This window comes from Stigmatopora argus, chromosome 6 (genome assembly GCF_051989625.1).
Source record: "Stigmatopora argus isolate UIUO_Sarg chromosome 6, RoL_Sarg_1.0, whole genome shotgun sequence".
Taxonomy (NCBI): Eukaryota; Metazoa; Chordata; class Actinopteri; order Syngnathiformes; family Syngnathidae; genus Stigmatopora; species Stigmatopora argus.
Genome location: NC_135392.1, coordinates 18,076,693 through 18,098,898, shown reverse-complemented (window position 1 = coordinate 18,098,898; position 22,206 = coordinate 18,076,693). Strand labels below are relative to the sequence as shown.

General features: G+C 41.8%; 1 protein-coding gene and 1 long non-coding RNA gene across 3 annotated transcripts in view; one reads left to right on the top strand and one right to left on the bottom strand.

Moving 5' to 3' along the window:
* Positions 1 to 1,430: 1,430 nt before the first annotated feature.
* The window catches only part of vgll4b (vestigial-like family member 4b), a 45,740-nt gene continuing 24,964 nt past the window's right edge, over positions 1,431 to 22,206 (top strand). Inside the window, exons 1-3 of one of the 2 annotated variants that reach the window (XM_077601952.1) lie at positions 1,431 to 1,704; positions 6,478 to 6,569; positions 8,919 to 8,992. In XM_077601952.1, the coding sequence (XP_077458078.1) occupies positions 8,929 to 8,992 (64 nt within the window). In that variant the 5' untranslated portion in view covers positions 1,431 to 1,704; positions 6,478 to 6,569; positions 8,919 to 8,928. The remainder of the gene's footprint in view (positions 1,705 to 6,477; positions 6,570 to 8,918; positions 8,993 to 22,206) is intronic. The other variant, XM_077601953.1, reaches the window with a different exon arrangement.
* Positions 16,845 to 21,135, bottom strand: LOC144076151 (uncharacterized). The gene is made up of 3 exons (XR_013300750.1): positions 20,988 to 21,135; positions 17,277 to 17,396; positions 16,845 to 17,173 (listed from the first exon to the last, which is right to left on the bottom strand). It is a non-coding gene; the product is annotated as an uncharacterized LOC144076151 (long non-coding RNA).

The window sequence follows — 22,206 nt, the reverse complement described above, 5'->3', positions numbered from 1 at the left end:
GAGCCCCTATCCAGTCTGTTTTCCATGTGTCCCTCCACCAACACACCTGAATCAAATAATCTGGATCGGTATCAAGCTTCTGGACAGCTTGCTGATGAGCTGATCATTTGATTCATTTATTTATTAACTTACTTATTACCTATCTATTTATGTCTAAAATGCCTTTCCTAGTCCTGCATCCTCACCCTCTTGCTACTGTGACAACGAAATTTTCCGAATACAGGATGAATAAAGTTAAATAATATTGAATATTAAAGTTAAATAAAGTTATCCAATTCAGGTGTGGTAGAGGAGGGAGATATGGAAAACAGACCGGATAGGGGCTCTCGAGGACCGGACTTGGCCACCCCTGGACTAGATCATTTATGGGTAGTAGAAATACACCTGGTGATGGCCGGGGTGATACTGGTGTGTGGCTATAACGAGCACTACTGATGTTGCTCACACTGGTCTTCAGCGTGCCAGGGAGGTTGTCTGTATGCCCAGACATAGAAAATTTTGAGGGAACATTGATCAAGACTAATTTCTTATCTTGCTCTAAAACTCCATGGGTTAACCAGTTTCGTCACTTTCTGTACCTACTTATTTATGTGACCACTTATTCATATTGACTATTTATCTATGTTGACTACTTATTTATTACTGATTTGTTGATTATTTATTTATTATATTTATTGATTGTTTGTCTCTTTGTTTGTTGTTGTTATTTGTGCACTTCCCTACTTATCTTGTTGACTACTTATATATTTATTGATTATTTATTTGTTGTTATTTGTACACTTCCCTACTTATCTTGTTGACTACTTATCTATTTATTGATTATTTATTTGTTGTTATTTGTGCACTTCGTGGCTATAAATGTAGTTATACTTCTATAATGACAATATAAGTATTGAATTCAGTTCAATTCAATGTTGCCTTTCTCAATTTCAAACTGGGGGGAAACATTTCACAATATGAAAAAAAATGCTTTGATCTGCTTTAACTGCACAGTAGAGTCAGTGTACAGAAAAATTCACATGATAAACAATCAGAGACCGGTAGTCATTTGTAATCCATTGAATATCACGGTTAATGTAGACCATAATAATCGAAAAATTGTGAAGTAAGGTCACCCCTATTATAACTAACTTTTTTTCCAGTGAGTTTTTCAGGGAGTGTCTTCTGCTTATGAGTTTCAGGGTGGATTTTCACATTTTTATGAACTTTAAATTATTATTATTGTGTATTTTCACATTTTTATGAACTTTAAATTATTATTATTTTAAAAAATAAAAATAATACCAGAAAAAATCGCGAAGAAGTGAAGTCACAATAATCGAAAGAAGACTGCACCGGAACGCGCCATAAATGCAGCGGTTACGCCTTAAGAGGATGTGACGTCTTTCGTTAGCATAATTTATGATGATATCATGCCTTTGAGGCTCCTCCAATCATCATGCGTCACTTTCACCACCTGCTAGCGACCGAATTCCATCATTCCCGGCATTCCTGCCTCCTCCTTCTCTTTCCTCCGGCTCCTCCTTTTCCTCGTTACCCAAGTTATTCCCGACAGCTCAGACACTACTATTGTACTCCCTCCCACGGAGCAGTATAGCCGCGGAATAAGCTTCGGATCTCTGTGGAATATTCACTCCCCCACACGTTGTTTCCTTTGCGTGGACGTCGTACTACTGGAAGATACCAAAGTGGCGCTTAGAGGAGGTACGTGCTGCTAAACAAGAAGTTGTCACATTGTTTCGTGCCCGTTTTCGATTTAAAATATTTACTTGAAAAATTTGGGAGGAACATTAAATCAAATTTAATATGGGAATAACAATACAGCGGGAATGGTGATGAAATATCTAATTTTGTTGGAGTGGAATTATTGTGTTGGAAGTGGTATTTTCCCGTAATGTAGCTCAGTCGTGTATGTCACAAACGGAAGATTTTTTTGTTTGATTAATACTATCAATTGTCATTAAAGACGTTTTGGGGTTGATCAAGGTTAGCAATAGTGAAGTAATTCAAAGTGTGATGCACAGGAATGCGGACGCACTTTGTGGTGATTTGAGTTTCATTTTACGTCTGGAACAAACTTTGTGATGTTGTTTTCATTTTCATCTTGATTATGTAACAACGTTCGTAGTGAGCTTGTTTGTGTATTTACTCGTACGAAATATTGAGTAGAGAGGCATTTAAAGAATGCAGTCAGAATTGTATCTTTTTTTTTAAATCCACAAATTCCTTGCATAGCTTTGCAGCACAGTCGGCTCCACATTTGGAGGAAAAAATGCTCTTACAAATACTTCTGGTAAATGAAGAAAAATGTAAAGAAATAAATACATTAAGGGGTCAGTAAAGCCAAGTACAAAAGCTGTATCATGCTGAGTTTAAATTGAAACAGTCTGAGAAGATATTTGAGAATGTTTATTTGTGTTGTTGCTATAGAATATATTTCTCAAAAGGTTGACTTTACATTATAAATAGTCATGGAAATAAAGAAAACGCATGAATGAAGTGTCAACATTTTTGGACTGTATTGTATGTATATGTATGAATTATGTATAATGATATAATGTATAATGATATAATGTGTATATCTATCTATCTCAACTCATTCATCCGCTTATGCGAGGTCGGATCCTGGGGGCAGCATCTTCAGCAGGGAAGTCCAGACTTCCCTCTCCCCAGCCACTTCATCCAGCTCTTCCAGGAGGATGCCAAGGCGTTCCCGGACCAGCCAGGAGACAAAGTCTCCCCAGCGCATCACGGAACACCGCACCGGGGAGGCTTCCAGGTGGCATCCTAATCAGATGAGGAGCAGCAGCGCTACTCCAACCCCCTCCCGGATGACCGAGCTTCTCACCTTATCTTCTAAGGGAGAGTGAACTGTGTGGAGGAAACTCATTTCACCCGCTGGTATCCAGGATCTTTTTCTTTCGGTCACAACCCATAGCTCATGGCCATAGATGAGGGTAGGAATGTAGAGCGAGTGGTAAATAGATTTGGGTAGATAGATTTTGGTTCATCTCCTTCGTCACCACATTGGACCGATGCAGAGTCCGCATTATTGCAGATGGCACACTGATCTGCCTAACGATCCCACTCTCCATTCTTCCCTCACTCCTGAACAAGACCCGAGCTCCTTAAGCTCCACTTGGGAAAGGACCTCATCCCTGACCCGGCCGGATAGGGCATGCCACCTTTTTCTGTCTGAGGACCATGGTCTCAGATTTGGATATGTTGATTCTCATCCCGATGGTTCACACTCAGTTGCGAATCGTTCCAGTGAGAGTTGGAGATCACTGCCGGATGAAGCCAACAGAACCACATCTGCAAAAAGCAGGGATGCTGCGTCTAGATCAGTGGTTCTGAACGTTGTTGGAGCTAGAGAAACCCACCAGCTTCTAATATGCATTCACTGAACCCTACTTAAGTGTAAAATAACATGTTTTTCCTACTGGCGCACAAAATGAACTGTGCAGTCTGACTACTTAATTTTTTTCTCAACATAGTTGAAGAAATTAATTACACGAAGTACTCCAATGTTATACACGTTGGGCACTTCTAAGGTGCACTAAATGCTTTGCAGCACTTATTGGCCAAGCGATGTCACATGATCATTTGCAGCCAGTGATTGCCAAGCGAGGCATGTCATCGCATAGACATGATGAGTCGCTGTGTCTTGACCTCTGCGGCAGAGGGGGGCGTAGCGACCTTGATCCTTTGGCAGTCCAGGATGAGTTATCTGGTTTTGGCAAAGTTCAGCGCCAAGTTGTTGAGAGCGCACCACTCACTGAGTCTGAGGACCTCATCTCTCTTGGCCTTTTTATTCTCCTCTGTGATCATCCCCACCATCGTTGTTTCTGCCGCAAATTTCCCAATGATGTTCTCAGGGTGCGTGAGTCTGCAGTCGTCTGTGTAGAGCGAGTAATGTAGTGGACTCAGCTCACAGACTTGGGGCAAGCCAGTGCTGAGCGTGCAGGCGGATGAGAGGTGGCGACCCAGCTTCATTAGGGGGAAGAGAGACTTTGATGTGTTTCAGTACCAGTTTTTCAAAGCACTTTGTGATGATTGGTGTAAGAGCTACTGGGTGGTAGTCGCCCAGATTGTTTGCGGGTGACTTCTTGGGTACTGGGATGATGGTGACCGATTTTAGGCAGGCTCGAACAGTTTCTTGTTCTAGTGACAGGTTGAAAATGCCTGTGATGACTGTGCCAATTGGTCAGCAAATGCCTCAAGTACTTTGCCTGGTTTTCCATCCGTTCCTGTGGTCTTCCTGGGGTTGACTCCACGGAGCACACGTCTCACATCCACTACCGCCACAGTGAGCGGGGTGGAGCTTCTTCCTGAGCTTAGTGTGGGATGTACTGGAGGTTGAGGTGGTGTGACTGGGTGGTGGGCTTGGGACTCAAAGCGGGCAAAAATTTGTTTAGGTCCACTGCCAATGCCGCATCTGAGTCCGCGGGGGTCGCAGCTCAGCCCTTGTAGTTGGTAAGCATCTGTATGCTCTGCCACATCATTCGGGAGTCGTCAAGTTGACCTTCTATCTTCCCCTTGTAGTATGCTTTGGCAGCCTTAATGCCTCTCTTCAGGTTGGTGTGAGCCGCACTGTAGAGTGCCCTGTCACAGGATCTGAAGGCTGCATCTCGGGCCCAGAGGAGTGATCGGACCTGGCTGATCATACACGGTTTCCGGTTTGGCTACACCTGGATTGTCTTCTCCACAGTGACCGTAGTCATGCAATACCTGATGTAAGACAGTACTATGTCTGTGAATGTGCCCAGGTCCTCATGGAGGAAAGTTTCCCATTGTGTCTGTTCAAAGCAGTCTTGGAGTCGGTGGAGGGCGTCATCAGGCCATGTGGTAATGGTTGTGGAGGGGAGTGCATGCAGGGGCCAAGAACAGAGAGACCTGGTCTGACTGTCCCAAGTGTGAGAGTGGTTTGGCTCCCTTTTAATGTTTAGAGTAAACATGATCCAGAGTTTTGTCCTCTCTTGTTGGACATGTTACATGCTGTTTTGAGATTTGCCTGATTAAAAAAGACTAGATTTTGAGTAATGTGTGGGTTGTTGTGTTGTTGAAACAATTGTAATGTTAAAGTTAAGACGGTTTCTTGAACAAAATAAAATAATTGTGAAGCACTGGGGTAAGGTCAGTACTGTGCAAAATATTCAAGTTAATCCTAAACGAACTCGTATACTGTACATTTCTTTCGGAACGTTACTTTGTACATAAGTCATATTGGAATAGTGACAAGCCACTCCAAAACTGTTCCCACATAGTTGGGAGCATGGAGTTATGCAAAAATATTGCGGTGAAAAAATACCAATTCCACGCTTCTGCTGCACCTCTGTCAGAACAGTTTTGGAGATGGCTTGTTCTTGTTGAAACATGACTGTGGATCATCAGTACATTGGATTGGATTGGATAACTTTATTCATCCTGTATTCGGGACATTTCATTGCGGCAGTAGCAAGAGGGTGATTAGACAGAACAACAAAGCAAAAGCACAAAGTACAAAGCAAATCAAAGTAAATGGCATCATTAAGAATTACCAAATCAAATCATCAAGACAGAAAAGCAGCAAAAACACAAAACAAGCAAGAGTGGACGGAGCCACCGCCGCCGGCTGCCACTTGAACGGCGCCATCTTGGTTGCGTTAGCTAAAACGGATACAGACTCAAAAAGACATTGTAAAGTTGGACAAAAACTGGAACCACACACAGGAAGTCTTCCACAAGATGGGGAACTTCTGCAGACTGGGACCGAGGTAGAGAATATGCAGAGTCACTCTTCCAAGCTTATCCGCACAGTCCCTTAGTATTCTGGAGCTGAAGAAAACCGCAGCAGAGCAGAACTCCTCGAATCCGCTTCCGGCCTGGAAAGCGCCGACAGCTCTTCCATCTTATCCCATGATGGAATGGTTGGTCAGAAGCGTTGCTTCTTCTCCCGTCACTTTAGCCCAGCTCTGAATTTCCAGCGGTAATTGAGGTGTTGCACCTTCTGCTGTGTATTGTAACAGCTAGTCCCATGTGTATGACAGCATAGGCATGGCTGAATGGTTTAAAAAAAGAAGTAGCAGAAAGATGCCAGGCCAACAGAACAAAGAAAGTTGTAAAAACATTAAAGTAAAAAGTATAAAGTACAAAGTAAAGTAAAAAGGAATGTATTAAGAAATATTAAAATGTAATTAAAAAAAAGATAGAAGGACTGTAAAACACGAAAAACAAATAAGAGTGGACAGAGCTACTGCCACTGGCTTCCGCGTGACGGCGCCATCTTGGAAGTTGTGGATGTGGATGTGGATGAATGTAATATTTAACTGGCATACAGAACCCTGACCTCAAACTGACTTTTGGTATGAATTAGAGCAGCGACTGAGAGCAAGGCCTTCTCATTCAACATTAGTGTGTAATGATATATTTGTTTATATTATATTTTAGATGAATTGTCAAACAATTCTTTAAAAAAAATCCCCCTCAACCTTGTAGAAAGCCTTCTCAGAAGAGTTCGAGGTGTTCTAACTACAAACCTATGGATTAAGAAAAAGATGTCTCTTCAGTCCATAAACGAATCAAGGAAGGTGAGTGAATACTTTGGGTACTATAGTGCATTTGCAAACAAGTATCCACACTCACTTTTAAATTAAATGGGCAATACAGAGCATTAATTGTATGTCTGGTTAAACTGGACCTGCATTTTTGTGACTTAAAAAAAAGCTTTTTACCTTTGCATGTTTACACTGTATAAACAGAAAAATACATATACAGACACACCAACTCACATAATAATCATAAAATAATAATAACAACAAAAATAATGTACAGAGAAGTAATGCCATTTAAGAGGTGACCATAGCATGCAAATTCAGACAGTCAAAACACAGAATCAAACAAACGAGAGGTAAGTTGAAATCTTTGCTCTCCCAGTTCATGGGTAAGGGTGCCTAACCCGAGTATCTCTTAATTGGGCTATGTTAGGCACAATGAAAAACCATTAAAACGGATTTGTTGGTGGTCTGGGTTTTTAATTTCAATTGAAAGCCATATCTTGTCCCGGTTAAGGAAGACCCCATCGGTGTACCATTTTAAAACATTCAACATGCATTTAATTACACTAACATACATGTTCTAGGTGCTTGCAGAACACATTATTAAAAGTAATAGACATGACACTGTGTACACACACCTACTCATCTTACTTTTTAGGAAGAAAAAAACCGAAAGCCACTATAACAATTCAAACATTTGTATTATTATGTTATGACATGTTATATAAATGCTGCTGAAATTATGGACACATTTTGCTTCCGATGTCTGTAAAAATGTAATTTCCCAAATTAACAGCAATTCTGACCTCGAGTCCATGTATAATGTACTACTTCTTGGCAACATTTGAATGTCATATCATATCACAATCATCTAACCTATAGTAACATAGAATGAAAAGCACAGATAGAATAAGCATTTGCATAAACAATATTTAAGGCAATAAATATAAACCTATCTCATGAATAAAGTACAAAAGTTACAGTGTTAACCAAGTGGGCCTTGAAATATTTGGAAACCTATTCATATGCCCTCTGGTACCTCACAATGTCATGTTTAATACCAGTTTATACTGAGGACACCCTGTATTCCACCTATCGAAAATGGATTGGCAACACACTTGTAGGCCATTGATTTCAGGCCTTAAAGCAGGGGTCGGGAACCTTTTTGAAAGAGAGAGCCATACACAATTCCTATTTTCAAATGTTATTCCCTGCGAGCCATACTCACAATTTAAAAGTCAAAATACATGAAATTTTGTAGTCATGTTGTCAATTTTAAAGTACAAAAAGTCTGAATTCCTTTGACAACGTTGTTACGCTGTTGCTAATCAATGAATATCAATGAATATCAATGAAATCAATGACACAGTCCCGACGTGACGCTCCTATTGGTGCGTTCGGGACTCGGCTCTCTCACCACTGGTTTCCATATTTTAGCTCAGAGCCATATGCACCCATCATAAGAGCCACATGTGGCTCCCGAGCCATAGGTTCCCTACCCCTGCCTTAAAGGAAGCAAACCTGCATCTTTTTGTAATGTGTGGATAAACCCACAGAACAATGGGCAAAAATATGCAAACTTCACACAGGAAGTCTGGATCTAAATTCTATATCTGAAAATTTAGCGACAGATGTGCTTGACCACTAGCTTACATACTAACCACTGTGAGCATGTTTTGCATATCTTATAATATTGGCCCGAATATAAGACGGTGCTTTTGTGGATTGAAATCAGTTTTTGCATGATTTGAAAGTGGCAAAATAACAGGCTTTTTCTCTCCAATATTTTGTTGTATTCATTTGTTTCAGATGTACTGTAATTATTTTCTGTATAAAAAAATTATTTGGTGTTCAAAAAGTCTTTTTTTTAAACTTGATTGTTGAAAAAGAAGGGGTCGTCTTATAATCAGGATCGTCTTATATTCGGGCCTGTACGATATATACCGCTGTAAGAGTGTCACTCAAACTTAAATGCGATTATTTTATACAGTAAGTTCAGTAAGTATTTAAACATCATGCTGTAATACAAGTTCCCCCACTTAGAAATAATGGAAGGGTCTGAAATTTTTGCCATAGGTACATGTCCACTATTACAGAGATAATTTAAAATGAAAATTCCAGAAATCACAATTTATGCATTTGTTTTCTTGTTGTTTATTTTAGAACAGGCTACAGTTTCGTCACACCAAAACCAAACACTAATTATAATGCTTAAACCTACATCGTAACATGCACCCACACAAAAATGAAAAACACTCAAATATTCAACTGTGTCTCGTAGATTTTATGATCATGATAAATCATAGTTTGTGTATTGCATACAAATTTGTACCAGTTTGTGTATTCTGTACCAATGCTTTAACCCAATGCTCTGTCCTGCAGACAATTTAGCATGGAGACACCACTGGATGTTCTATCAAGAGCAGCATCATTTGTTCATGCAAACGAAGAAGAACGTAAGTTGTTTTCTTTTTCTTTTTGATGTGACTGTATCATAACTGGTTGTTGTAATAGACTACACTCGACTAACTGTTAGCTTTTCTGTTGATGTCTCCTCATTATATCTAATGTGGTGACTAATTTCAGAAAGTATTGGTCCCTGTCCTGCATCTTGAAACAGCATTAATTTCATTTCACTTCGTTATTGTTCTCTTTCAAAGTTCGATGACAGTCGTCCGGCTCTAGTAAATACTGAACAAGTTTAGCATTTACAATCATTGACGTATGCCATTTTCTGAACAGCACAGGGACACCCAACACCCGACTTAATTAGCCAGGATAATCATTCTGGATGGTGAGGATTTGGCTTTGATCGAAAGAGTTACATTTCTTTTTAACTTAACTTCATACTCTGTCGCCTATGCGTTGGAGGGAGAAACAGGAAAAGGTGGAGAAAGTGCCAATGAGAAGGGTTTGAATATTGATTTGTTAATTTCATTTTTTTTAAATAGTGTACGTTAAATGGTGAGATTTGATCTATATACCATGTCTATAGTTGTGATGGAATATATGAAATTTTATTTTTAGTCCATGGAATCGATCACAGAATTATTTTCTTTTATTTTGACACCATTCTTCTTAACAAAACAGTGGTCTGAAATGTCAGGCGTGAATATAATAACTCTCTGGAGGTTATATCACAGTATCTCACTCGAGTTGAGGTCAGAACTTTCACTGGACCACTTTAGAGCACTTAATGTTTTCTTCTGAAGCCATTTTGCCATTGACCTTCTGTATTGTAAATCATTACTCTCCTAAAGTACTTGGCTTCAATCTTTGGAAAGAAGAGCTCAAGTAGTTCTGAATACTATCTTGATAAACTTTTCCCTTTGTACATGACATTGTGTATTCTACTCTGGTTTCATTTATCCACAGCTTGTTCTTCCACTCAACTCATTTTTATATTTTATTTTACATATGGTAGATACGTCAGAGATGTGGACGGCTTTTTAAAAACATTGTTTACCTGAGGTCATCTACTGTGCTCTTTATAGTACAAACCACTCCTTGAAAGAAGTAACCTTCAGTACAAAAGGTGTTCTTTTTTAGTTATGGGTGTGTTGATGGAACAAATTAAACTCACGGGATTACTTTAATTTTCATTAAAAAATGTTAACAACAAGGCAATTTTTTCTATTTTCAATCTCCATTAATAATCTTCATAATGTAGATCAGGCTAGTATTTGAGAAGGGCACACAATTTGGCTCTTGTGGTCTCCCAGTAACTTGGAATGTCTCTAGTAAAAATGTTCACTTGTGTATCAGTAGCCTGAGAATGTTCAGGCACAGCTTGTCTCGCATGTCAGCAGCTGGTATCCCATCATGCATTGTCTTGTATCAACTGAAAACTAGCTCCTTGCTCCTCCCTCCTGCCCACACACCCCTGCTGTGTTTTTGTTTTGTTGAGCTTAGTGGTACGACCCCTTTTGTCTCAGAACAATGCGTACACAATTGTGCAAGAGGAAATAAGCGAGTGAGTCAACCATCCTGCTTGGCGACCCAGACAAGCAGCTGACGAGCAAAGAGCGGCAACCAGACCGACGGGCCTTGACTTATAGTATTTGCTCTCACCTGTGACAAGAGTTTTTAACTGCACTTTAGGTGTACGCTACAGGGAGAGGCACAAACTTGTCAGGGCCGGTACGACACATAATTACATGTCTTGCAATCAGGAGAGTTGCCTCAATTTTTAATACCACACCTTTGCAGCTGCTGTATTATGTGAAAAGATGACATGCATAAAATTTTGCTTCAGGCTGGATTTACACTTCGATATAATTGCAACAACTATTTTTTTGATTAAACCTCAACATTGTGCAGTCAGAACGCAAAAGTAAACAATGATGCATGAATAATCAATGTTTAATTTAATTTTTCAATTTAAAAAAGGGCAGGTACTTTACTGTAGTTTTGAACTACATCAAAAACACGAACGCCCAAAAAGGTTTTATTGTCATGTGATTGGCAGTTGAAACCACAAGATGTTTGCAAACATTATTTATCAATGGAGCGCTCCAACTCACTTCAACAGTTCTTAACAATAAAACACAGAAAAAGGATACATGCAAAAAGGGAGATTTAAAAATATTTTAGAGAATATATATGAGCGTTCACTGGACTTAGATTGCCCTAACCTTGCATTGACGCATGTTTGCATTGCACTGGTATTCACAGATATCTGGTCTGATAGGTATCGGATTTGTATCCATAATTTGAAAAGTTCCAATCAGATACTAGGCAATTCCATTATTAGCTTTTTTATGTATTTGTTTTTTTAAGGTCAGGAGACTTGAGGCTGAATTCCTCATATTCTTTTTCCAGTAAACTCTAACCAAAATATTGCACAATAGAACATGTGAAGTCAAACACAGTCCAATGTTTTCCAGTGGCGGGCCCTCAGGGCCTTCAAGGCCTTCTCTGCTGGCCTAAGAAATATCTGAATCATATATTATATTTTGTCCATCAATACATTAAATAATTCCAAATTGTCTGTTAGCTTCCTTCCATTGCTTTTCCCCCTGGTTGCACTGCTTCCAGATGTGTGTTTTCATATTGAAGCATTTAACCAATCACATTTCAGCCATTACAGTGGTACCTCGACATACGATCTTAATCCGTTCCGGGACTGAGATCGTATGACGAGATCCTCGTAACTCGAGCGTAACTTGAACAGTTCGCCATGGACGTCCATCGCTGTCTTTTTCCGGGAAAATCACCCCCCGGTTGTAATGTCTGAAAAGCCCCAGCATTTGTATTTAATCACTAAATGCTGCTAGGAAGTGGATTTTACCCCATTTTAGTGCAATCTTTGCGGTTTCGCGTATGGATGTATCGACATTCATCGCTATCTTTTCCCGGGGAAATGATACTCCGGGCCCGGTTCTGATGTCTAAGAAGCTCCAGTATTTGTATTCAATCAATAAATGCTGTTTTCGGCTGGATTTTACTCCATTTTCGGGCAATGTTTGCCGGTACGCCATTGACGTTCATCGCTGTCTTTTCCCGGCAAAATCACCCCCCTGGCCTGGTTGTAATGTTTGAAAAGCTCCAGTTTTTGTATTTAATCATTAAATGCTGCTAGGAAGTGGATTTTACCCCATTTTTGTGCATTGAACTACTTGTGCATTTATTTCTTTATTTTTTATGTGTCACAGCTGTAGCTGCAGTAGAGGTTTTATAGCCATAAAATGGTTTTTGCAGAAGGCGTCACTAGGAAATGCACGACCGCCACTGATTTTTAGTGAGATTGGTGTTAGAAGCAAACACACTTGACTCAAGGAAACGGTTCAAAACACACCAGAATATATGGGAAACAGCCCCAAAATTCATAGTGCATTGATACATTCATTTTCTGAACTACTTTCTCCTCGAGGGTTGCGGGGAGTGCTGGGGCCTATCCCAGCTGACTGCGGGCCAGAGGTGGGGGACACCCTGAATCGAAGGCCCGCCGATCGCGGGGCACGAGGAGACGGACAACCATTCACTCTCACACTCATACCTAGGGGCAATTTAGACTGTCCAATCAGCCTACCATGCATTTTTTGGAATGTGGGAGGAAATCGGAGTACCCGGAGAAAACCCACGCAAGCATTCAAACTCCTCACAGGTGGAACGACCTGGATTTGAACCCAGGACCCCAGAGCTGTGAGGCCAACACGCTAACCACTCAAGCCGCCGGGCCGCCGGGCCACACAGTCTCATCATCAATGTTCCCTCTAATTTTTTGTTTGTCTGGGCAGAAAGACAACCTCCCTGAGCACACTGAGTACCGGTGTGAGCAACATCATCATTGCTTGCTATGGCCACACACCAGTATCACACCTGCCATAAGCAGGTGCATGTCTACTACACATAAATTATTTAGTAATAATAAAATGTAATTTTTAATATCTATGAATGGCGGATGAGTGGTTTGCGTGTCGGCCTCACAGCTAAAAAATAAATAAAAAAATTGGGATTTTATTTTGTGCGCTCCATATGATTTGCTGTGCGCAGAGAAGACGAGAGTAGTGCGCAATTGCGCACACGCGCAGCTTAGAGGGAACATTGCTCATCATTACTTTACAATTAGAGCAAAGATGCTGCTCTTGTAAACAGGTGACATAGCTGAACATCCAAGTGTCAACATACAAGTTTAACGCTCATGAATAAAAAAATCCTTCTGAAAATGTTGAATTTTGTCATATTCGCTGTTTTATCAACCTGTCAGGGTTGCCACTCAATCTGGCATTACTATTCAGCCTTTGACTCCTAGTAAACCATGAGAAATGATCTAATTTTTTTCCACTTTCAATGCTACAGCATTTTTTTTAATTACGGTCTTATTGTCTTGTCTTTTTAACTGCTTTAACAGAAGGTGGTCTTTGAAAAAGTCACACACAATTATCTACAGCCTTATCTGTTTACCGTGTAAGAGAAATTAAGCGCAGTGTATCATTCCCTCCTTTATTTACACTGGTTGTGCAAACATTAGCAGATTTGGTGACCTCCCTTGGTTGTGGAGTGATAGAATTCAGGGTCTTAGTCATACACTAAGGCAAATGCTGACAGTCAGATTTTTCCTTGTATGTGGTAACATTTTCAAAGGCTTAAGGCAACTAATTTGAAACTAGTTTGAGTAACGAAGGTGAACAGGTCTACACAGGTGAACAGTACTGGGAACAAAGGATAGATGAGCAGCAAATCATCTGATCAATCTGCTTTATGGAGCCTTTTTTTAACACCAGGATTTTCTTGACTAGTACCTGATGCATGTATCTTGTGACAAATTGATGAAGCACAAAATAAAAGTTATTTTGGTGCCGCTTTCAGACAGCATTCTCTAAAACCATTTTTATCAGGGCCTGTCTGGCTGGCGTCCGGGATGCCAGATGTGGGGTGACCGGGTCGACCCTATCATCCATGTTTTAGGGATGTGGGAGAAAACTGGAGTTCCCTGAAAAAAACCACACAGGCACAGCGAAAATATGGCAACTCCACACAGGGAAGTCTGTACCTAATGTGGATTGAACCATCGATATCAGAACCGTGAGGCAGATGTGCTCACCACTCTTTCCACATATCTGTAGTTTTAAAATATTTAACCTCACTTCTTATTTATTTCATTTATATTCACTTTTAGGGGATCAAGGTTATGTTCCAATTGTAGGAGTCTCCATGTGTGCGATGGTGTCCTCTGTAAGAGTTTTTTTTTCAGATGGTGTATTTTTGTTGGCGTCATCAGGCCACGATCTTGAGCTCTAACTACAATGGTTTGCAACAGAGTTTAAAGCGGTTGGGATGAGAATCAGCACCATCAAATCTGAGAGCTAATCCCTAGTCAGAAAAAAGTGGCATGTTCTGTCCAGGTCACGGATGAGCTCCTTCCCCAAGTGGGGTCCTGTTCAAGAGTGTACTCTTCATCAGTTTCTTGTGGTGAAGAACGAGGTGGGCTGAAGGGCGAGCCTCTATTTACCGGTCAATCTACACCCCTATCCTCATCCGGTGAGGGTCGTGACCAAATGAAAAAGATCACATATACAAGCAGCCGAAATGAGTTTCCTCCACAGGGAGTAGCTCGGTCATCTGGGAGGGCCTCAGAGTAGAACCACTGCTCCTTCGCTTCCAAAGGGGCTCCTCGGGCCTGGGTGGGTTTTCTCTCGGTCCTCGGTTTCCTCCCACATTCCAAAGACATGCATGGTAGGCTGATTGGACACTTTAAATTACCCCTAGGTATGAGTGTGAGTGTGAATGGTTGGCTGTCTCCTTGTGCCCTGCGATTGGCTGGACACCAATTCAGGGTGTCCCCCGCCTCTGGCCCGAAGTCAGCTGGGATAGGCTCCAGCACCCCCACGACCCTAGTGAGGATAAAGGGGTTCAGAAAATGAGATGAGATGAGATAGAATATGCATCAATCTTAATGCTGACGAATTATTGCAGAGTTGTTGTGTAGATTCTCCAGTTATCCAAAAGATGGCAGTATAGGATGTCATAGTTCATTTGAATGTGTTACCTCCCCTTGAAGTATTGCAGTACATATTGGTAACAAAACCAGTAGCATGCACAGACAACACACATCGTAAATACAATATTTTGAGGATTAATTAGGGTTCCAATATATGTACTTTAAATAGATGGTAGCTCTACAATGTTTTCTACATTTCACGATTATTTATGAGCTACAAAACTAGTAATTCAAGCAAACCCGTTAGAAATCACTATACATGTCCTCATCCATTCTTAAAAAGTCTGACAAAAAACATCTCAGCAGTTTCTTACAGTTGCAGAAAGTGGAAATAAAAATGTTATTTTTGCGGCTTGCTGCTGCCTGTAGTTGGCTGGGATAGGCTTCAGCATCCCCGCGACCCTGGTGGGAATCAGCCGGATGGAAAATGAATGAATGAATGAATGCTGTTACTATTTTTGGGGGTCAGCTTTCAGTGTTGAACAATTTTAGAAGAAAAATCGGGAAATGACAATAACGGCATTGTTTTGTCTTAGCAACCAGATATTTCTTCTTCACTCACTTGTATGGCTCCTGTCAACAGTACAACTTCCTGTTGCAGCTGTGTCTCTTGTCCTCAATTCTGATGGGCATTTTATTCCACAAAGGGCCACAGTAGCTGCGGCTTTTCAATCCATTTTAATCCAGTCGGAGCTCCTTTTGACTAAAAGTAGTGTGCTGCTACCATCCTTTGTTGGATGATTTTGTGTCCTATAACATAAGAGAAGGGAAAAACTGCTCTTGAGTACGCTCGAGTTCAAACCAAATGCCCCTGCCTGCTCCTTGCAGTTTGCCCGAGCTAGTACTTGCACCCAGCTATGGGGAGGAATTTTTTTTTTGCATTCATTTCATCTTCCCTACCCTGCATAATTGAAAGGGTTGTGAGGGTTGCTGGAGCATAAGCTAGCGGATTTAGGGTGAAACGCAGACTACACCCTAGACTGGTCGCCAGTCAGCCATAGGGCACACAGAGACAAACAACCATCCGCACATACAGTCATACGCCCTCAGCGGGAAGTGAGCTCGCGCCTTCCCGCACCGATGCCAGGCAATTTAACCTCTACACCACGAGGCGGCTGGGGAAGAATTTGTTTAAAAAATATTCACACAAACACATCCATGATTTAAACGAGAAAGATCCACAAACATGTCGATGATTTTCACGTGTATTTTCGGGAACCTTAAATATCTCTTTAATTTGTGCTACACATCGGTGCAATCAGTCAAAAAGGAAGGCGATGAACCGCCCAACGAATGGCCATCATGTTAGCGCCCCATGGGGCTATGGTGTTAGATTGCTGCCACAATTCCATAGGATATTGTGAAATACCGCAAGCCTAAAATGTATTCATCTCATCTCATTTTCTGAACCGCTTTATCCTCATTAGGGTCGCTGGAGCCTATCCCAGCTGACTCTGGGCCCGAGGCAGGGCACACCCTGATTCGGTGGCCAACCGATCGCAGGGCACAAGAAGACAGACAACCATGCACACTCAGACCCATAACTAGGGGCATTTTAAAGTGTCCAATCAGCCTACCATGCATGTTTTTGGAATGTGGAAGGAAACCAGAGTACCTGGAGGAAACCCACGCAGGGAGAACATGCAAACTCCACACAGGTGGATGTGACCCAGGTTTGAACCCAGAACCCCAGAGCTGTGAGGCCGACACACTAACCACTCGCGCCACCGGGCCGCCCTAAAATGTATTCCTTAAGTCTAATTTGAAGTACCGCACGCGTAGAACGTGTTCCATAAGCATTATGTGAAATACTACTAGCGTAAAACTTGTTTTAAGCGTACACTGGTGATACGCACACTCGCGCTTACAATTCACTTCATGTCAGAGTTGTGCCTCTACTTACAAACGCTTCCACATTTGAAATTTTCAGTTTCCCGAAACACTTTGATATGCAAATTACTGTTACACTATACGAAAAGAGCCACCTGAGAGTGTCCCTAGGGGTTCACTCACGTGACTTGAGCGTGGGTAAGCGTGGAATCGATTCCCGCTCGGTGGCAGTCTGATTGTGAGTGTACAGTAATCCCTCGATTATCGTGGTTAATGTAGAGTGAAGCGCGCTTCTTCCGTCTGAAGTCTGGGATGAGTTCCATGGTTGGTTTTGGAGACGTTCAGCGCCAAGTCGCACCACTCGCTGAGTTTATGGACGCAACAACAAACAAGCGGATACAATCAATATATAGTATGGATAAATAATCATTAAATAATCAATCAATAAGAAACATGAGTAGTCCAACTGATTTCAGCAGAGCGGAGCGGGCTCGTTCCGTCAGAGTCCAGGATGGGTGTCCATGATCGTGCCACGGTTTTTGGAGACGTTCGTCGCCTAGTTGCACCGCTCGCTGAGTCTATAAACGCTATAACAAACAGGCAAACACATAGAAATCAGTATATAGTAATGATGCGTAAATAATCACGAAATAGTAATAGATAGTTTAGTGGTCAAATAATAAATGCTAAGAAGTTTAAGTAGTAGTAATAAGTCTTGATTAGGTCTTGGGTGCAGAACTCGATTTGAGTATGGTGACATCTCTTGGGAAGAAATTGTCCTTGAGTCTGTTTGTCTTTGCAGTTATAGCTCTGTAGCGTCTTCCAAAGAGCAGCAGGTTGAAGTGGTGTAAGTCTGGATGCGTACTGTCTTTTATAATGCCCTCTGCCCTTCTGAGGCACCGGGATTCGTAGATGCTGGAAAGGGTGGGTAGGGGGCGGTTGATGACCTTTTGGGCTGAGTTGATCACCCTCTGCAGTCTTTTTCTGTCGGCTTCTGTGCAGCTTGAGTGCCACACTGATAGAGCGTAGGTCAACAAGCTCTCGATGGCAGACCGATAGAAGGTCACCAGCAGGTTGGTGTTCAATTGCTCCTTCCTAAGTACTCTCAGGTAATGTACCCTCTGCTGCGCCTTCTTGATGAGTGCTGTGGTGTTTGCTGCCCAAGTGAGATCAGCAGAGATGTGGACTCCTAGGACTTTGAAAGTCTCTACTTGCTCCACACATTCGCCGTTAATATACAGGGGCGATGGAGCAGCCTTGTTCCGTCGGAAGTCCAGGATGAGTTCTCTGGTTTTGGAGACGTTCAGAGCCAAGTTGTTGAGAGCGCACCACTCGCTGAGTCTAAGGACCTCATCTCTGTAGGCCGTCTTATTTTCCTCTGATCATCCCTACTACCGTTGTATCGTCCGCAAATTTCACAGTGATGTTCTCATGGTGCGTAGGTCTGCAGTCGTGTGTATAGAGCGAGTAGAGTAGTGGACTCAGTACACAGCCTTGGGGCGAGTTGGCGCTGGGCGTTCGGGAAGATGAGAGGTGGCGACCCAGCTTCACGTGCTGGGCTCAGTTGATCAGGAAGTCTTCAATACAGGAACATGTGGGAATCCTAGGTTGGCCAACCTGGGGATAAGAATGTCTGGTCTTATGGTGTTAAAGCCTGAGCTGTAGTCAATGAAAAGCATTCTGACATTGCTCCCTCTTTTCTCAAGGTGGCTCAGTGGAGTGCAGTGGTTATTGCATCTTCGGTAGATTTGTTCGGCCGATATGCAAACTGATGTGGGACGTGGGTGAGGGGAAGACAGGCTTTGATGTGTTTCAGTACCAATTTTTCAAAGCACTCTGTGATGATTGGTGTCAGATTTACTGGGCGGTAGTCGCTCAGACTGTTAGCGGGTGAATTCTTGGGTACTGGAATGATGGTGGCCGATTTCAGACAGGCTGGGACGGAGGCTTGTTCCAGTGAAAGGTTGAAAATGTCCATGAAGACTGGTGCTAGTTGGTCAGCACAGGCCTTAAGTACTTTGCCTGGTATTCCATCCGGTCCTGTCGCCTTCCGGGGGTTGACTGATCAGAGCACACGTGTCACATCCACTACTTCCACAATGAGTGGGGCGGGGCTTCTTTCCGAGCTTGGTGTGGGATGTAGTCGAGGTTGATGTGGTGTGACAGGGTGGTTGGTGGGCTTGGGATTCAAAGCGGGCAAAAAAGTTGTTTAGGTCCTCTGCCAGTGCCGCATCTGAGTCCGCAGGAGTGGCAGCTTGGCCCTTGTAGTTGATGAGGGTCCGTATGCTCTGCCACATCGTTTCGGGGGTCGTCAAGGTGCCCTTCTGTCTTCTCCCCGTAGTCTGCTTTGGCAGCCTTAATGCCTCTCTTCAGGTTGGTGCGAGCTGCGCTGTAGAGTGCCCTGTGACCGGAGCCTATCACAGCTGACAATGGGCCCCAGGCGGGTGACACCCTGAATCGGTGGCCAGCCAATCACAGAGCACAAAGAGACGGAGGGAGGACGGGAGGAAACCTTAGTCCCCGGAATAAACCCATGCAAGCCTGGGGGGTACATGCAAACTCTACACAATCAGGACCGACCTGGGATCGAACCCTTATCTACCAGGCCGCATGGGTCTTGTAACCCAGTGGTCCCCAACCTTTTTCTTATTGTGGACTGATAAAGCTCTTTCTATTTTCTCGCGGACCGGCTAATGGGGAGGGCGACAACTTAAGACAAAATTGTGTGGGGATGGGGTCGATGCATGAATAACTTCCACGACGGCAAAATAAAAAACAAGTCCCAAGGATAATAGCAATTATTTATTATTATAGCAACTTTTCTCATTTCAAGTAGGAAGGCGAGATTGAAAACATTAATATTTTTTACTCTGACGGACCAGCACTAGGTACCGGTCCACGGACCGGTGGTTGGGGACCACTGCTTTAACCTATTCATTGTATTCCAAAAATGCATCGTTATTTCGAAAAAATAGCACAATGGAACCCTCTATTCTAACTGAGGCCCTGAAAGTGGACACAATACAAGGGACCTGAGTTGCTAATGCTAATGGTGATCACACTTGAATGGAGAAGGCAATGGAGGTGGGTGTAGAGATATGCTTGTGGCATGGTTATGTGTAATGTTTATGTACAAGAACAGAGGAGAGTTGTTATTTGCCTTCATAAACCACATTTTTATTATGTATCCTAGATCGCAGCAGACATACTCTTTAGAAATAAAGGCTGCATTGCTTACTGTACATCCAATCGTCATTGTCTTATTGGATATTTCACATATCTTATCAAACTTATCGTCATACTTTTTTGTTGATATTTTTTGGGGAGTTGTTAAAATCTAAATTCAAAATAAATACCACTGAGTCTTCTGATCAAACTTATCATTTCTGAATTCGTACAATCTCTCTTTCCAGTCAGGACCATTAGCAGGTTCTTTTATTTTGTATTTTTTTTAATTCAGCTATGCATTCCCCTTACATCTTGATTTGATGTTATGCCTCCGAGTGGTGGCACTGGAAACTAATAGATCAAAGGCAAAGGAGACGGACAATTGTTTGCGCTTACACTCATACCTAACGGCAATTTAGAGTGTTCAACCAGCCCACCATGCATGTTTTTATAATGTTGGAAGAAACCGGAGTATTCGGATAAAACCCACACAAGCCCGGGAAGAACTTGCAAACTCCACACAGTGAAGACCCACCTGTGTAGAAATGTGAAGCCGACGTACTAACCACTCTCCTACCGGGCCGCCTATTTTCAAACACGTTTCATATTTTTCAAAGAAAATCATCAACATTACTTCATCTTTAAGAATTTAAAAAATAACTTATTAATTTGACATGCCAGATTTTCTTTAGCCAATCTTTGGTTGTCAGCCGTCCCCTCGTGACGTCAAATAAACCTAACATTTCTTTCGGCTATTGTGGTGGCAAGTCGCAACATCTATGGTTGCATAAATGTGCTGTTTTTGCTCAAACAAAAATGATATGACAAAATAAACTTGTGAATTTTGTCCTACTCACATACCTGTAGGTTATTCTACCTTGCCATACTTTAATTTGATGTGGCTATCTGGTAAAGCAAAGCGCCACATTGACTACATTCAGCGAAGCCAATGCAGGTTTCTCTAGCATATTCAACAATAAATTTGAAGCTTTTCCACATCTCACTCTTACCAGTGCGTGTTTGTCTTTTCAGTTCTCCTGTCTTTAGTTTATCCTTAACTTGATTCATCCATATCGGGGATATCAGATCAAAACTTGCGCAGGGGATAATTATTAGAGGGCGGCGTTTATGTGACATGCGCAGAGCATGCTCTGGCCCTGCGGCTCCAATTGCAATTACATTATAGAGCCTTCTCGTTTTTATCCAAATTATTTATTTTATAACAAGTACTGCTTAGTTTAGTATCCACACCCCATTTTAGTATACATTTTTATAAACATATATTTATTTTTAAAAAGTCAGCGAGGGACATTTCGTTTTAGTATACATTTTTTTTTCAGCGAGAGAGAACCCCGGCCCGACCCTGTAATGATTGACATTTTAGTCGGGCTCGGGCTAAAGTTCTCCCCTCTACTATCTGGTGCTCCCATTCTTGTGCTCTGCAGCTATGCTACCACTCAATCCTATAGTGTATTGTGGTGCAAATGTGTATTTGGTCAAACACCAACTGTTTAAGTGTTCTCCCACTTAAAAAGTTGATCCATAATATTCATCAGAACAGTACCTCACATACAGGAGATGAAAAGAGAAAAAAAAACAGGAAATTACAAAGAATTTATTTCCAAATTATGTTGTTAAGCACCACAACCCTCATTGACAAAAGTCAATCTTAATATTTGTTTTATACCCTTTGTTAGCAATGGCAAAGATTATTCAATTTTTTTTGTAAATCCTCACCAGATTTTCATACATAGTTAGATGTTTTTCGTCCTATTCATTCATGGAGATCACTTCCAGAGCAGTGATATTTTGGGGCCACATGTGGGGCAAAATGGACATTGGATAGATTTTCTATGGGGTTGAGATCTGCAGACTAGTAAAGCCACTCAAGGACCTTGAAATTCTCCTTTGGAATCCACTCATTCGCTACCCAGGCGGTGTGTTTGGGATTATTGTCATTTTGAAAGACCCACCCATGGTTCTTTTTTATTGTCCTTGCTGATGGATGGAGTGTCTCATCTCATTCAAAATCTGATAATACATGGCTCCATTTATTCTCTCCTTCATACATATTGGTCATTCTGGTCCTTTTACTAAAAAAAAACAGCCTCAAAGCATGAGGTTTCCACCACCATGTTTAACATTTGATATAGTGTTCTCTTGATGCAAGCAACTCGGCATTCCGCAGCATCTTCCAAAACGAGTAATGATTGTTACCAAATTGTACAG